Source organism: Lissotriton helveticus, chromosome 8, assembly GCF_964261635.1.
Source record: "Lissotriton helveticus chromosome 8, aLisHel1.1, whole genome shotgun sequence".
In the NCBI taxonomy this organism is placed as follows: Eukaryota; Metazoa; Chordata; class Amphibia; order Caudata; family Salamandridae; genus Lissotriton; species Lissotriton helveticus.
Window position 1 is genome coordinate 1,602,142,202 of NC_136069.1, and position 16,283 is coordinate 1,602,158,484.

The window sequence follows — 16,283 nt, forward strand, 5'->3', positions numbered from 1 at the left end:
TAGACTCAGGGGTCTCCCAGGGTCAGGTAGGTACAGTTGTTACACCCTCAGTGGCACAGAGGCAGCCGGGTGCATTGTGAGTAGGCCCAATGTTATCCTATGGAGGATAGGGAGCCTTTGGTTGGTGGCTGCTAGCAGGCAGACCACGCGGCTGTGGGAGCTGAGCTCCTGGTCACTTACACAGGGCAAGTGGGGAAGTAAGATAGGATAGCTGCTACACTCCCAGTGGTACTCGGGCGGCTGGGTGCAGGGTGCTTATAGACCTTCGGGTTCCTAATGTAATTTAATGAGAAAGCTGGAAGTTGAACAAAGGCTGCAGGCTTGGGGACGGAGATTCCTCAGGTACGACCACGACTTCGAGAGGTAAGTTGGGATGTTGGAGGATAGGTAGACACCCAGGAGTTGGGCACAGGGGGCCGTGGGACGCCGGGTGTAGGGGTGTCTTGACGTTGGGAAATCTTAGCCTCAGCTGTTCGCGGTTGGAGGAGTCCCTTGTTGTGAGGCTGCAGGCATCGTCAGGAGAATCGAGGAGGGTCCTTGGGTGCTGGATTCTGAGTCACAGTCACCAAGGGGGAAGTCCTCGTGGTCTTTGTCCACTAAAGGCACGGGCCGGGCTCGGCGGGTGCAGAGTGTGCTGGATTTGCGGTTCCTGACTGGCAACAGGTGCTGTTGCTGTTTGAGCAGAATAAACTGCTCATGGGAGTCGCAGTCTTTAGATGAGCAAGGCAGTCCTCCAGGGTTTGAGGTGGCTGACCACAGGAGACACCAGGGTTTAGCAGGAGCAGGTTCAAGGATCAACAGGCCGGTAGGGCTGTTGGTGCCGTCCTCTTGTTAGCAGCTGCATGGTAGGTCGTCTTTCTTCTTGTTTCAAAATCGGGATCTGAGGAAGGAAGGTTCAGGGTGCCCCAAAATACTAAATTTAGGGGAGTTTCAGGTAGGGCAAGGGCAGGGACCAATGAGTCCCTGTCCTGGGGTGAGTACACCCCCTATCACGCCACTCTCCAGTGGGAGGGAGCAGGAGCCTAGCTCTGATTGGGTAGGGCTCCCCATTCGCAAAATGGCGAGAGCCCGGAGTTGTACTTTACCTCGCCTCCCCCACATCAGGGGTGGGGTTGGCAGAGGCTGGCACACCCCCATTCCTTCCTTTGTTTTTCCTGCCTGTCTTCCCGCCAGAGTGGGGGTCAGAACCGGTGGGGGTCAGTTGCTGAGTACAGCAAGTGGCCAGGAGAAGCTCACAAAGGCAGCATGCCTTTGAAGCTTTCCCTGCCCATCCTGGGAGATTAGACCTAGCACCTCGTCCCAGGGTGTGCATTGTTGAAGGCCCCTGAGAGCGGAGGGCTCTCCACCCAGGGGTCCAGCAACATGTCTGCTGGGTGGCAGCCTAGGTAGCCTGTCAGTCCAGACACAGGATTTGGGTTGGTTTCAGGGGGGCAACTCTAAGTTGCCCTCTGTCACAAATAGTACATTAAATCCCACACTGGCATCAGTGCGGGTTTAATGTGCTGAGAAGTTTGATACCAAACTTCTCAGTCTTCAGTGTAATCATTATGGTGTTGTGGAGTTCGTAATGTCGACCTCCCAGCACCATATACCCTTGATGGCATCACTGCACTTACAGTGCCCAGGAATGGCCCTGGGTACGGTAGGGGCACAGGGCTCATGCACCTGTGCCCACACCACTGGCATAGTGCACCCAGCTAGAGGGGTGACTGAAGTATGCCAGGGCAGTGTGTTTGTGGGCAAGGCACACAGATGTGTGCCATGTCGACTTTGTTTAGTTCTGCACCAAGACCCTCCGCCTGCAAAGGCTTTGTGTGTCAGGGTACAGGGCCTCTAAGGGTGGCACAATATGTGCTGCAGCCCCTAGGGACCTTCGCTGGTCACAGTGCCCTGGGTACCATTTACCAGAGATGCCAATTGGGTTTAGGCTTCAATACAGTTTTAGGGAAGGAACACAGGCCTGAGTACCTGATTGGCAGGAACCAAGGGCACACTCAGTCAAAATACATCAGCAATTCAGCAAAAAGTGGTGGCATACAATGCAAGATGGCATTTTCTCACACAGGATGGAAGGACTTTAAGATAGGCGAACAGCTTTAAGTTCTAGAAGATTGATATGGTAAGATGCTTCTTTTTCCAACCATATCCTTTGAGTCTGTAAACGACCAATGTGAGCACCCCATCCTTGGAGGGACGCATCCGTGACAAGAGGTTGCATTGGGAGATTTTGATGGACGGGGATTCCCACTTTTAGATTTTTCAACTTAGTCCACCATGGGAGAGACGCGAGTGCAGACTGAGAGTTGGTTCCTGTTCAGAGCTGTTTGAGGACTATTTCAACTGATCCTCCAGACACTGCTCTAGTGGTCTCATGTACAGTCTGGCATGGGAAGCTATGAATATTCAAGATGTAATTGATCCCTGTAGGGACGATCTGTCAGGATGTGTAGGCTGAGTTTGTAAGGATAAATTACATACATGTAATCCTAGTTCTCTTCCAGGGGTATACTCATCAAAGTGACATGCATTTTAACCCATTTTAATAACCCATAACATAATGTAAGAGAAGGACATGTACAGTAATTGCATTCCGCAAAACAACCTTTTATTTTCATCAAAGAAAACAGGTAATGACAGGCAATTAGCCTAAAGAAGGCTGCATAAATAAATAACATCCCTGTGCAGAAAAGGGAAACTGGCACCTCGCCTTTAAGGCCCCAGAGAATCTGAACACTTTGCCTTTAAGGCCTCCAGGAGAACCCTGCTCCCATCATGCACCACAGGTGACAGGTCAGTACTTTTGTACATATAAGGAACCTGCATACAAGATGCAAGAATAACCAGTAAACTGTTCCTGCTCGTCCGGGGAGGCGGTAGGGTGCTTATGACTTTGAGGAGTATACCCCTGGAGGAGAACTAGGATTACAGGTAAGTAACTTATCCTTCTCTTCCAGGGGATACTCCTCATTAGTCATAAGCACTGAATAGATTAGCAAGCCCATACCCACTTCCGAGCGGACAAGCAAAAAACAGAAAACTACCTTGACATATACATGTTATACAGTATTAGCAAACAAGTTTCTCAATGAGGCTTGCCCAACCTGAGCATCTGCCTGCGTGTCCGTATCTAAACAGTAATGGTGAGTAAAGGTATGAACTGATCGCCATGTAGCTGCTTTACACATTTCTGCCATGGGGACATTCCTCTGGAGAGCAGTGGTAGAAGCTTTTCCCCTAGTGGAATGGGACTTTGGCTTCCCTGGAAGGGATTTGTTGGCCAACTGGTATGACAGAAGAATACAAGTAACAATCCATCTAGAAATAGATCTTTTGGAAGCTGCAGAACCTGTGTTAACAGGACCATAGTTAATAAACAAACGGTCTGACGTCCTAAGTGTCTTTGTTCTGTCCAAATAAAACTTAAAAACCCTCTTGAGATCTAGGGAATGGAGAGATCTTTCTGGAGGATTCGCAGGATTCGGAAAGAAAGTAGGTATAGTTGTAGTCTGGATAACGTGAAAGTTCGAGACTACTTTAGGCAAAAAACTAGGATGTGTTCTGAGAACTACTCTGTTAGCTTGGAACACAGTAAAAGGTTCCTTACAGCAAAGAGCCTGGATCTCGCTCACCCTGCGAGCGGAAGAAATGGCCACCAGGAACGCCACTTTCCACGTTAAATGCTGTAAGGAAACCTTATGAATTGGCTCGAAAGGAGCCCCCATCAACTCTGTCAACATAATGTTAAGCTCCCATGGAGGAGAGGGAGATCTGACTGGTGGGTAAATCTTTCCCAAGCCTTCCAGAAAATCCTTTACCAACGGAATTTTAAAGAAAGAAGTCTGGTTGGGGACTTCCTATAGGCCGTGATTGCTGCAAGGTGAACTTTAATAGAAGCAAACTGTAGCCCAGATCTAGCCAAATGCAGCAAATAAGGTAAAATCACCTGTTGCTGACCCCGGATGCGATTGAGTCCTTTGTTCACACACCATAGAAAAAAATCCCTTCCACTTGAAGGCATATGACTTTCTCGTGGAAGGTCGTTTCATTCAAACAGTCTGGATTCAATTGTGGGTGATCACATTGGACTTCAGGATCCATGCTGCCAACCGGAGGGAGGACAAGTTGGGGTGGAATACTCTCCCTGCCTGCTTGGATAGAAGATCCGGGCGACATGGTAACCTCTTGTGTGGCACTTCCGATAGTTGAAGGAGGTCCGGAAACCACCATAGGCGAGGCCACTCCGGGGCTATTAGGATCATCCTGGAGTTGGCCCTGTACAACTTGTTGATTACCACTGGTATCAATGGGATTGGTGGAAAAGTATACAGTAAGTTCTGATACCATTCGATCAAAAGAGCATTCCCTTGAGATCCTTTCTGGGAAAACCTGGATGTGAAGACGGGGCATTTTGCGATTACCGCGTCTGCAAACAGGTCGATGTCAGGCGTGCCCCATTCTTGAAAGATGCTGTGGCGACATCGTCGTTGAGAACCCAATCTTGGGCTTCGACAAAATCTCTGCTGAGGAAGTCTGCCTGAGAATTGAGGGAGCCCGGGAGATGAACAGCTACTATTGACAAGTCTCTTGTCAGATGCCGGTTCCATATGGTTTGAGCCTGTATGGAGAGCCTTCTTGATCGGGTACCTCCCTTTTTGTTCAAATAATACATTGTCGTTGTATTGTCCGTTTGAATTAGAATGGATCGAGACTTGAACGGAAACAGGGACTTGAGAGCTAGATGTACGGCTCTCAACTCTAGCAGATTGATGTGGTAACTGTTCAAAGTCGGACCAAAGACCTTGAACTTGCAGAGGGCCCATATGAGCACACCAACCCTGGAGAGAAGCGTCTGTGACTAGAGTCTGGGTTGGAGGGTCCTGGTGGAAAGGGACTCTCTACATCAGGTGCAATCTCCTCCACCACTGGATGGAATCCTTGGCTGTTTGATGGAGAATTATCTGATCCTCCCAGCACCCTGATACTTGCATCCATTGGTCCTCCAAACATTGCTGTAGTGGATGCATGTGTAATCGTGCGTTTGGTACTATAAAAATGCACGACACCATTGATCCCAGTAGAGATTACACCAGACGAACTGTCGGGAACTGCGTGTGATGAAGGGTTAGGCATTTTCCTTGGATTGATGACAACCTCTCCTCCTAAGGACACACGCTTACTTTTTCTGTGTCCAGGAAGGAACCCATATAATGATTCTTTTGCGTTGGGTTAAGGATGGATTTTTTTTAATTGACGTGAAGGCCCAAGTTGTGTAGCAGTTGAAGGCAGCTCAAGAGATGATTCTACAGCAGAGCTGGAGATGAACTCTTCAGGAGCCAGTTGTCCAAGTAAGGATAAATGAATATCCTCTGCTTGTGAAGGAAGGCGGCCACCACAGCCATACACTTGGAGAATGTTCAGTGAGCTGACTTTAGCCCTAATGGAAGAACTGAATACCGGTAATGCTGGACAGACTCTAAACCATAGAACTTTGCGATGTTTCTTTGATATCGATACGTGAAAGTATACGTCCTGCAGATCGATGGAGCACATCCAATCCCCTTGGTGAAGCTGAGGGAAAATTTGATGGATTGCTAACATTCGAAATTTCTCTCTGCGAATGAATCTGTTCAACAGTCTCAAATCCAGTGTACGTCTGTATTCTGTGGTGAGGCCTCTTTTTAGTACAAGGAGGAAACGTGAGTAGATATCCTTGATTTCTTTGAAGAGTTGGAACTTTCTCTATAGCTCCTTTGCTTAATAAGGTGTTCACCTCCTTTTGTAAAAATCTTTGGTCGCGTTGAGAAATGATCTGGAGCGCTCTCTTGAGCGTGAACGCAGTCTTAAAGGTGATCTGGAACGCCTCGGGGACCTAGTAGCAGGAGGTCTTGAGCACTCCATGGTAAGAGGCCTCTCATTAGGTCTGGGTTGCATCTTCCAGTGTCTAATGTCCTCCATCCATCTAGGAGACATGTTAATAGGAGGTGATTTACGCACCGGAGAGCCCTCTGGCATAACTTGAATAATATTTATCCCAGACAAAGAAGTCGTCTCCCTCGACGTCTAGTGCCGTGATCTAGGCACTGGTCTTTTCAACTCTTCCGCAGGGATAACTGGTCGGTCCCTCGACGTCGAACCAGAATGAGCCACCATCGACGACGACCGTGGAGGTGACACTCTGGACGAATGATCTATGGGACGAAGCCCTCGACGTCGGCACCTTCGACGTCGACCGCTGATGATCACGCGGTATCCGACGTCGGCTTTGACCTCGACAAAGACCTCTGACGGGTCCGAGCAGTTTATCTAGAGGGCCTCGATGTCGACCTTCGAACAGGTGGCGGAGATCTCGAAGTCGAACTCCTTGACTTCGATGGTTGCTTCGACGTTGACTGCGATTTATCATGCTTCGAGCCCGAAGCATGCCTGGACGGCGACTTCTGTCTCCACGGCGATCTTGACGTCGATCTCACTTGCTTTTAAGGCCTCGACGTCGATCTGCTTCTCGCAGGCGAACCGGTCTTCAACGTCGATTTCACTGGCGTGGACGTCGCAGGTCTCGACGTCGACTTACTTTGATGGCGAACTGGACTTGGACGCTGATCTTACTTTTTCCGCTGGTCTCTACGTCGACGACACGCTATGTAGTCTTTTCTTACTTCTAGCTTCTGGTGAAGCAGATCTTCGCCGGTTTCTCAGAGAGGAGGGCCCTCCAGATGAAAGATGACTCTCTGGGCCCTTTTTATGATGTTTTCCTCTCTCCAGTAAGCCAAGAAGTCTGATCTCTCCCTCCTTCAAAGTTCTACTTGAAAGTTGAAGACCGTGGTAACAGGTCTCTGTGTTGTGAGAAGAAGGTAAACACTACACAGACCGAATGAGGATCGCACTTAGACATCTTCCCGCAGGAAGGACATTTATAAAATAAAGGTGGCATATCTGACTAAAAAAGAATGACCAATTAGAAAAAGATTGAAAAATAACACCAGCAATAAGAAATATCGAATAAAGTAGGTAGAATATAAATTCTGACTGAAACAAGACAAAATAAGTTGAGCTCAAGCTCCAGGTTCCTCTCAGAAAGAGCAGGAAAGGGCCGGATGGGTTGGTTTTCCGAAGAACAAGCTATCCCACCAGTGCCCAGGATCTGCTTTGGGGAGACCTGGGTGGTGAGGGATAACTTCCCCAGAGTACTCAACACTACCACAGGAGCGGTTACTGGAAGTAGAGCCCAGACGTCTTCTGTAGTAGTCGTGGGTTGCAACGAGCGAGCCGCTGGATGGGAAAGATGCCATTTTGCTTGCTGTAATTAAAAGTTACTAAGATGTTTCTTAAGGCCAGATGTTGTGTGTTTCTTCTTGGCACTGTGCAGCAGCGACTTCAGTTGGCACTCGGCTCGGGAGAGCAAACGCTAGGCAATAGGGCCCATTTGTAAAGGAGATGCTGGGAGTATACTCCACTGCCACAAGACTAAGCTCAGCTTGACCCCAGAGAATTCAGGAACATTCCGGGTGACCAATGGCATGATCACGTGTGGTCTGGCTCAAGAGGTGATAAGGAAGCGCCACGCCAGTGAGCCCAGTAAATCATCTGGGCCCCCGGCGTGAACAGGCCCCGGCGTATGTCCCCGCCGGTGCCTGGTTGCCTGCTTCCAAGAAGAACGCTAGGAGACAGCGCCCATTGCCCATTCCCTCCCCTTCTTCCCTCCCCCCCCTCCCCTACCCCACTCCCGCCACAAACCCCTCCCTTTTATCTTATTTTCATGGCTGCTGACATGTAGACGTAGTTTTTATCATGATGAAAATCCCCACCGTTATTTGTGTTTTACCGTTTTAAATAACTTGAACATTTTATGTTTTTTTTCTACTCTGGCCTGTGTGACCTTGTGCATTATACTTGTTGAAAACTAATAAAAATGTAAGCAGGCAAAAATAAAAAATAAATTAAAAAAAGAGCCGGAAAAAAGAACTGACCTAACTGTCACCTGTGGTGCATGATGGGAACAGGGTTCTCCTGGAGGCCTTAAAGCCTTAAAGGCAAAGTGTTCAGATTTTCTGAGGCCTTAAAGGCGAGGTGCCAGTTTCCTTTTCTGTACAGGGATGTTATTTATGCAGCCTTCTTTAGGCTCGTTACCTGTTTTCTTTGATTAAAATAAAAGGTTGTTTTGCGGAATACAATTACTGTACCTGTCCTTCTCTTACATTATGTATCATTTTCATACTAGAAAAATGCATGTAATTCTGGCTTTCTTAGCCTATTGGATATGTTTGGGGCTGCATATTATTGCTTTTTACATGTGTATAATTTGTTTTTACTATGTACTCCTTTTCTACTATGTACACATATATATGTATTCTGCTATATGTTCCGGGTTCCCGCACATGGGCGCAGATAATTCAGTGCTTATGACTATTGAGGAGTATCCCCTGGAAGAGAACAGAGTGAGACATTTTAGGCAGAAAGAGGACAGTCTCTCCTCTGAAGGATACACTTTTGTGGCTATGGAATCTAGAATAGCACCCAGACAGTATCTTTTGGACATGATGTACTATTGATTTATTTTGACTTGATGAAATAGTCATGAGAATGTGTCCAGACAGATCTAGAAATGCTTTAGAGTTGTTTTGGAGGATATTAACCAATCATCTAGATCGGGATAAGCACATATTTTGCTTTCTTAGATGTCCTGCTATGACAGCCATGCCTTTCGAAAAAGTCCTGGGTGCAGAATGTGGCCCGTATACAAGAACTGTGAACGGAAAATGTTTGGAGCCTACTGGGAAATGTAGACATTTTCAGTACCATCAGTATGTAGACATCGGCATCTCGGAGGTCTATAGCACAGATCTAGTCTCCTTGTTGTGGCTGGGGGCATATTTGGTGTAATGCAAGCATCCTGAACTTTCAGATTTTAGAAATTTGTTTAGAATTCAAGACTAGCACAGGTCTGAATTATTGTTTGGGTCTCTTCTTCCTAACCAGAAAGTACTGGGAGTAAACTCACAATCTTTTTTGATAGTGTGGAACCTCCTCCAATGCATTTTTCAGCATCAGTCTGTTGACCTCTTTCTGAAACTAATCTATCTAATAGTTCACTGGTTTGGTAAGTGGTATTGGAGGAGGGGATCTGAAACGTAGAGAGTATCCACTCTGCTCAATATTCAAGACCATGTGTTATTTAGCGCCACTCTTGGACATAATTGCTTATACTTCCTACTACTACAGTAGATAACCAAGAATGACAAATTCATTCTTTTGTTGGGAGGTTTTCCTGTGGAATCTAGTTTGCAGTTGGCGAAGATTGTTTCTCTAGAATATTTTCTGTGGTGGCACAGTTGCCTTGGTTGCTGCTTCTGTTGGTGCAACCAATGGGGGGTTTGAATCCTCTGAGTGAAATAACGCCAGTCATAAGGCCTGTATCATCTTCTGAACCCTTTTTTCTTCTCCAGGCCTACTGCTTTTAAAGTTTCTATTTCTGACTTCATTTGTGACATTTCATCATCCACATGCGAGCTGCATAATGTTAAGCCTGAGAATGGCAAATTAGCAATCCTCTGCTATGCTGCAGGTTTTAGGCGGGTCAGATTAAACTAAGTTGCATCTTGTGCAGATGTCATGGCTGTACCCATGAACTACCAAGTCGGACAAATCTATTGTGGCTAGTATGATTTGATTTTAGACTAGCATTCCTTCATTAACCCCTTCGGCGCTGATGACAAAGCCAGCTCATCATCAACGTTACCTGCGCTGCGCGGATGACGAGCTGGCTTTGTCATGATCAAGCCATTTTTTTATTTCCCGCGTACAGCAGGAAAACGCGGTAGCGCAGTAGGGGTTAGGATCTTTTGGAAGTCTGGTCTATCTTCATTGGGGAGATTTTCAGTCTATTTTTGTAAAGAGTCCCACAAGGAACGACCATATTTTCCCAGGGGAGCTGTTGCACTTGCTACATTCATAATTGTTCCAGAAGTTCTGCACATTTTTCTTTTAAAGGTGTCCATCCTAGTCAGTGCTACAAGCATTGGCGGTTTCAAGAGGGCTATCTCTTCATGACTTCCCCCAACTAATCCTGTAAAACATCCACAGAAACAACAGTCTCCTAAAACAGCTCCATGAACGGCGTCGAACGGCGCCAACACGGCATTGTGTCGACGTCTGTATGAGATGCAGGAAAGGCATCGGTCGACAGCACAGATGCAAGGAGCCGAGGCAAAGCCGACCCTATGAAACACACAGTCGTGTCATGCACTGACTTCGGCACGAAGTTCTCTGCCACAGTAGAAACAGGCACTGGTGGGGCGACTGACGTCACATCGGAGTCAACCAATGTCACTAGTAGAAGCCCCGAAGAACTGTGCACCAATGCCTCTATATCCGAGACTACCTGCCAACGAGGCCAAACCCACAGGCGATGACTCAGTTACCTCCCCTACAACCTCCTTGGGGCCATCAGGCGCTACAGAGGGAGACGAGGGCCCAAAGACAAGATGGAGAGCCTTGTAGTACTCCTGCATAAGGTTCCAGGTAGCCCCGGCTCCAGAAAAAGCTGTGAGGTGCAGGAGTGACGCCGGAGTAGCGGTATAAGTGACTTCACAATGCACATCGTGAATCAAAGGAGCCAGAGAGGGCTGGGACTTCAATCTCTTGTGACGCCGCTTACTGTGAGATGTAGCCAGAGACTGGGAGCGCTGCAGTTTACCACGGTGTGAAGAGCAGAGCTGACGGAAATAACTCCTAGACCAGGAGGATGACCGATGCCGCAAGGTATTTTTAAATTCTCGTTCCCAACACTCACACCTTTAAAACTTTATCCAAACATGCAAGTTGTAGCACGTCTCGTTCCGCAGCAAAATGGGAAGAACCCGATGATGAAGCATGCTAGTACCACCTCTAAGGTGGCCTAATCTGAAGTGGACACCACAACTTTTCAGAGTTGGCCATGTTTGTCATGGAAAACTTAGGAACTCTGGGACTAATGGAAGAGGGCATATAGGGGGTGTAGTGACCCCAGTGGTAGGAAGCCCATTGGCTACTACCCTACACTAGCCTAACGCCCCTACATCCGGAAAAGCAGATTCTGCCGACCTGAAAGAAGGCAGAGGACAAGAAGATTTGCAAAGAACAAGAACAGGAAACCCAGCAACTGACATCGTGCCAACCCTGCCGGCCTGCCTGCTGACCGACAATTGCACTAAAAGACAACTTGTCCTGCAGCGGCGGTGTCTCCAAAGCATGGGAGACCTGTTAGCACGTCACCCAGGAAGCAAGAACTCCCATGGAGCAGCGGGCTGTTCCCCTGCCCCTTGTAGGTACCAAAGACATTGCTGTGAGGCTCCACGACTGTGAGAACCAAACAGGAGAAAGCACCAGTGCACCCGAGCCACCTAGCCCGAGCTGAAGTAGGCCAACTGTCTCAACGTGGTCCCCAGATCCTCCAGACTTGAAGCATACCTGGAGTTTCCCCGCTGTGGACCTCGACACCATCTGCTGCCTATGGTGCCTAAACCTATATAAAGATACTAGTCATTTTTATAAATTGGTGTGTGGATCTCCTTATTGAGTCGTGTGCATAATTTTTGACTATTGTGTGTATTTGTAGATGTGCTACACTCCTCTCTGTAAGCCTACGGCTGCTCGACCACACTACCCTCTAAAAGAACACCATGGGATTGCTAAAGTATGTCTGTCCACTCATAAGGGAACCGCTGGATTTTTTGTGTGATACATCTAATTTTGATATATACAGGGGCAAACTACAGCAACTTTCTAGGAGGTGTTGGTGGAGGACAAAGGATAGTTGCCCAAAAACTGGGCTGACTATCTTCCATACCACGGATGAATCAGCATGTTCACTGAAGAGGCAAGAGACATCAAATGGCATGTTTATCAGGCTGGATTGAATATCAACGGAGAACCCAGTGAACAGTGAGTCATGATTACAAGCAACAGAGAACCAAAGGCCTGCTCCAAGGATACTGTCTGGAGGCTCCTGGACCATACTGAACCCCTTCAGCAAAATTGTCTTTAAGTTGATCAGGCAGACAGGGCACCAAAACGGCCACCATTTCTCAGAGCGCAAGGCTGTTTCTTGCAAGAAGTGAACCAGGCAGACTGGGCACCAAAACGGCCACCATTTCTCAGAGCGCATGACTGTTTCTTGCAGGAAGTGAACAGACCTTGGAGGCAGACTACTTGTGAAGAACACCTTTATAACCATGATCTCATCTTCTTGAGTCCTCTGTCAAGAAGGGCAGTGTGAAATGTTTGTGGGTTCTGCTGTGAGCATGACTAGGCTTATACTACTTATCTCTCTGGAGAAGGAAGGGTAAAGATAAAGTCAAGATCTCTTGGTGTGGTCTATAATGGCAGCTGATAAGTCTGCTCACCGGCAGATAAGGTATATCAGGAAAGATATTAAGAGTTATCTTCAACTGTGTGAAGTGCCATCTCTAGCACCAAAGCGTGTCTTGCTAAAAACTGCCATAAAAGAACATGCCTCTGGGGGAGCTTGCCATGAATGTCATCTGCGGCACGATATAAAGCGCCCTGTCGTCCAGCAGTGCCCAACAGTTCACAATATCAGTCTATGGAGGGAGCAAGTTTGATGAATCACTGTGTTCTTCATCACGAGGGTCATTTGAATTTGATCAGAATCTGAACCCAAATAAAATCCCTCAGTCTGGTGAAAAAGCCCCTAAGGTCAGACTCCATTTTAAATAGGCCCAACTCCACTTCAGGTATGGGGAGTTGCCATTTTCACCTCAATTTACTCAGAATAGTTGTCACATCTGCCCTTGACACAGATGTCGTCTAACCGTATCATTTTAAGAACCATTGAAGAGTCAAGTCATTCAGACAATGGCAGTTATTACACCTCATGCAACATCATCAGTAAGACAAGTGTCTAGTTATCACAACGTCGAGCTCCACTAAGAGCAAACACAGACAAAGTCAAAACAGTGTGGTCTGTACTGATGTCCATTTATCTAATATGATCATCAGGATAGGTCTAGAACATACACCTTGATGCAAATCTGTCAGAAATTCCAATCCAGAGTTCATGTTAAGAGGGCTGTCACTTGACCACTTGTCAGGAGAAGTCCTTTGGCCAGATTAGTCGCACAAAATACTCCTGGAGATGGTCTTGACTGCTGCCAGCACACCAAGATGATAAATTGCCCTTGATGCTGTAAACAAGCTGAGGCCAGGAGAAAGGACGCAGCCGTGTGTTTTCATTTTGGAGGAAGCACTTCCTCCATGCCTCTGTGATAACCACAGCTTTTGTTGTCAACAAGATATGCAGAGCATTGCTTCTTCCTGTCAAAGTCTGTACTGCAAGTTCTACTTTCCATGCTCTCCTAGAATAGCGCATAGAAGTAGGTTTTTAGGGTGTTTTTTAAATGGTATTTAGTGTCAGAAAATGTAATTTTATTCTTGTTCACAACATGCCTATTTGCTATTTTTAGGATATTCTGTGTGGTTGTGAGTAGAAACAGGTTAACTGTGTCACAATAAATACTTTTAGTTAAGTGTCTTTTCTTCCTAAGAGAGAGAGAGAGAGAGAGAGTGTGCGTGAGTATGTGATATTGTAAAGAGCGAAATAGGTGTGTTTCTGGTTTAGGGAATGTTAGTAACCCAAAGGCACTTGAACAATGTGGGACTCAAATAACCGGTCTTTCACATTCAGTGCTGGTGCACTGAACCAAGTTCACCCATGACACCTGTAGGTGGGTAAGCAAACCTTGTAGAGGTATGCCACAGCCATAGTTTATGCTACAGTGGCGTTAATATTACATTGGCCGAGGCCCAGGTTGGGTGCCTTTCTTGTACCGGGCCTCTTCTGTTAGCTATTGCACCTCACTTCTGGAAAGCATAACTACAGCCTTCGTTTACAAGGAAGTACTTTGATCAGAGCTAGAAATCAGTGATGGTGTTGGAATTGGAGTCCGATGCCAGAGCATGTAGCAGACAAGGTGCTATTGCTGGGGCAACCGTCAGAGTAATGTGAGAAAAGGGTGGCTTTAGCAGGCACCAGAAGAACACATTGGGACACTGTATTGGATTTAACTGGTGATAAGAGTAAACACTGCTGGTGGTTTACCAATCTGGGGAATTAAACTGTTCCATGAAGCCCGCAGGCACGTCAGAAGGTGTGGAATGAAACGAAGCAGTGTCAGAAAATTCGTATAAGCATCAGAACTAGAAACTGTGCTGGAGAGAAGCCGGAACCAAGTCTATGCTGGGCCAAGGCCAGAGCAGGCAGGGGCTCTTTTACCGGATTGATAATCGCCAGCTCCTGCTCAAAGAACTCAAATCGAGGGGGAGACCTACACCTTGAGCAGGAGCAATCCTTAGGAGAAGAATTATCCTGCAGTCTGTTAAATTTCCTTATCTCCAACTTAAGTTTTCATGGAAGAAGACTGACTGAAATGGAGCATGGTTGCAGGCACAGCCCATTGCTCATCGTACACGCCATAAAAGGCTTTGCCTCCAGTTCATTTATTACCTGGTCACACTACTTGGAGTCATGATCCAGCACAAGTACCACAGACCGACTTCGTGGGAAACTGAAATTAACATCTATGACAGGATAGGTAAGGCTTAAAACTTTAATTTTCTGAGAGAGACAACCATAAGCACTGCAAAACTAAGACAGTTTGTGAAAATATTTACGAGGAGCACCTAAAGTTCCGCAAAGGGTGCAGAAAAAAAGGAATAAAAGTCAGGTCACTTGGGTAGCTCTAAATGGCTATAATGACCTCACATTCACACCGCAATGGATGACGAGTTGGAGCCAGTGCAACTTTCCAGCACAGGAGAGCTATTACTAAGTTTTCAAATCCAATCTGGTGCCATATTCTGCATGTAGAATTATGCATCAGAAATATCCACTGCATTGATTTATAAAGACTGATACGATTTCCACTGGCTTCACCAAAGTCTTAATGTGAAAAAAATCACTGAGGCTTATTTTAAAGAAAAAAGCAAGCATGCACATCTATTAATTCATTTATTGCAAAGCTTTCATAAAATATAATGGCATGTACTTCTCAAACGTAAACCTGATCATTTGAACCATAGATTAGGTTACTTACTTTCCACTTCATTTGATGTATATTGGTTTCTCACCCACTCAGCATAATCGTGAATTGCAGCTACTCCCAGATTGGGAGCTATGAGTGGACATGGTTGAGTGGTGTCAAATGTACTGTGCCTCAGCACAATTTCCAAAGGCATCTGATAACATTGAAGTTCGTCTGCTTTCCTTTCCATCAGGCTTAATTTCTCCACATGTACTTTAAATGAGGATTCAGAAAGTCTGCAAAAAACAAAAAAGCATAAATATTCCTCCAGTGTGGTCAGACTAAAACATGCACAGTCACAGTGATATACGCTGCCAATGTACATTCTCTCAGTTCTTGCAGGTTGGGTTGACCATGATAAAGGAATAGCATTACTGGCAAATCATTTTATCGTGGATGTATTTATTTAATCATGATCACTGAACATTGATGGGTTTGAATCAAAATCTAAAAGTTACTTGTTGATAAAATATTCATAACCTTACTGTTTTTTATGTCACCACTATAAGTATTAGAAACATTCTCATTTTCCTTTTTCCATAAAGAAAACAAATAAAAATTGTTTTGATGCTGCTTCTCAGTCAGTTCCAGTAAATGAGAATGGAAAAATGGTTCAAAATAGCTGCACAAGAGCAATGTTGATGGTCCCTTTATCCTTCTTTGCTAAGGCCAACTGAGCCCATTTCTGTATAGGGAACTCAAAATGAACGGTAACATTTAACCTTCTATTGTAATCTCACTATGCAGAAAATCTCCAATGAGGGGATGGCACATGCTCATCAATCTGGGAAGGACATCCTGACTAAGGAATTCTTATTCCTACAGTTATGCAACATGTCATTCGCCAGCAAGGGACCTTTCCCAGATGCATGACTCCTAGAACAGATTACATTTAAATAAAGAGAACTTGTGGGTAATTGGAGATTACTCCTTGTAGGAGAGTGGGGTCTGCAATCCCATGGCCACCCCAGATTTTTGCTTTTTGCTTCACTGGTTTACGACTTTCCCTGGCTGTGGGCCTGCTAATCAGACCCACAGCCTAGCTGTTCTCTCTCTAAATTGACAAGCATGTACCTTAGGTGCATTTACCAATTGGTACTGGGCCACCTTATCAGTCCCTGTACAGTATACCTTAGGTATCCAGGGCATAGGTGTACCCAGGGCCTACCAGGGGCTGCAGCATGTATTATGCCACCCCTGGCTGGC

General features: G+C 46.3%; 1 protein-coding gene across 1 annotated transcript in view; it reads right to left on the reverse strand.

The window, feature by feature from the left end:
- Positions 1–16,283, reverse strand: part of NUP98 (nucleoporin 98 and 96 precursor) — an 853,605-nt gene that overhangs the window by 263,867 nt on the left and 573,455 nt on the right. Inside the window, 1 exon segment of the mRNA XM_078658655.1 lies at positions 15,090–15,313. Within this exon segment, the coding sequence (XP_078514781.1) occupies positions 15,090–15,313 (224 nt within the window).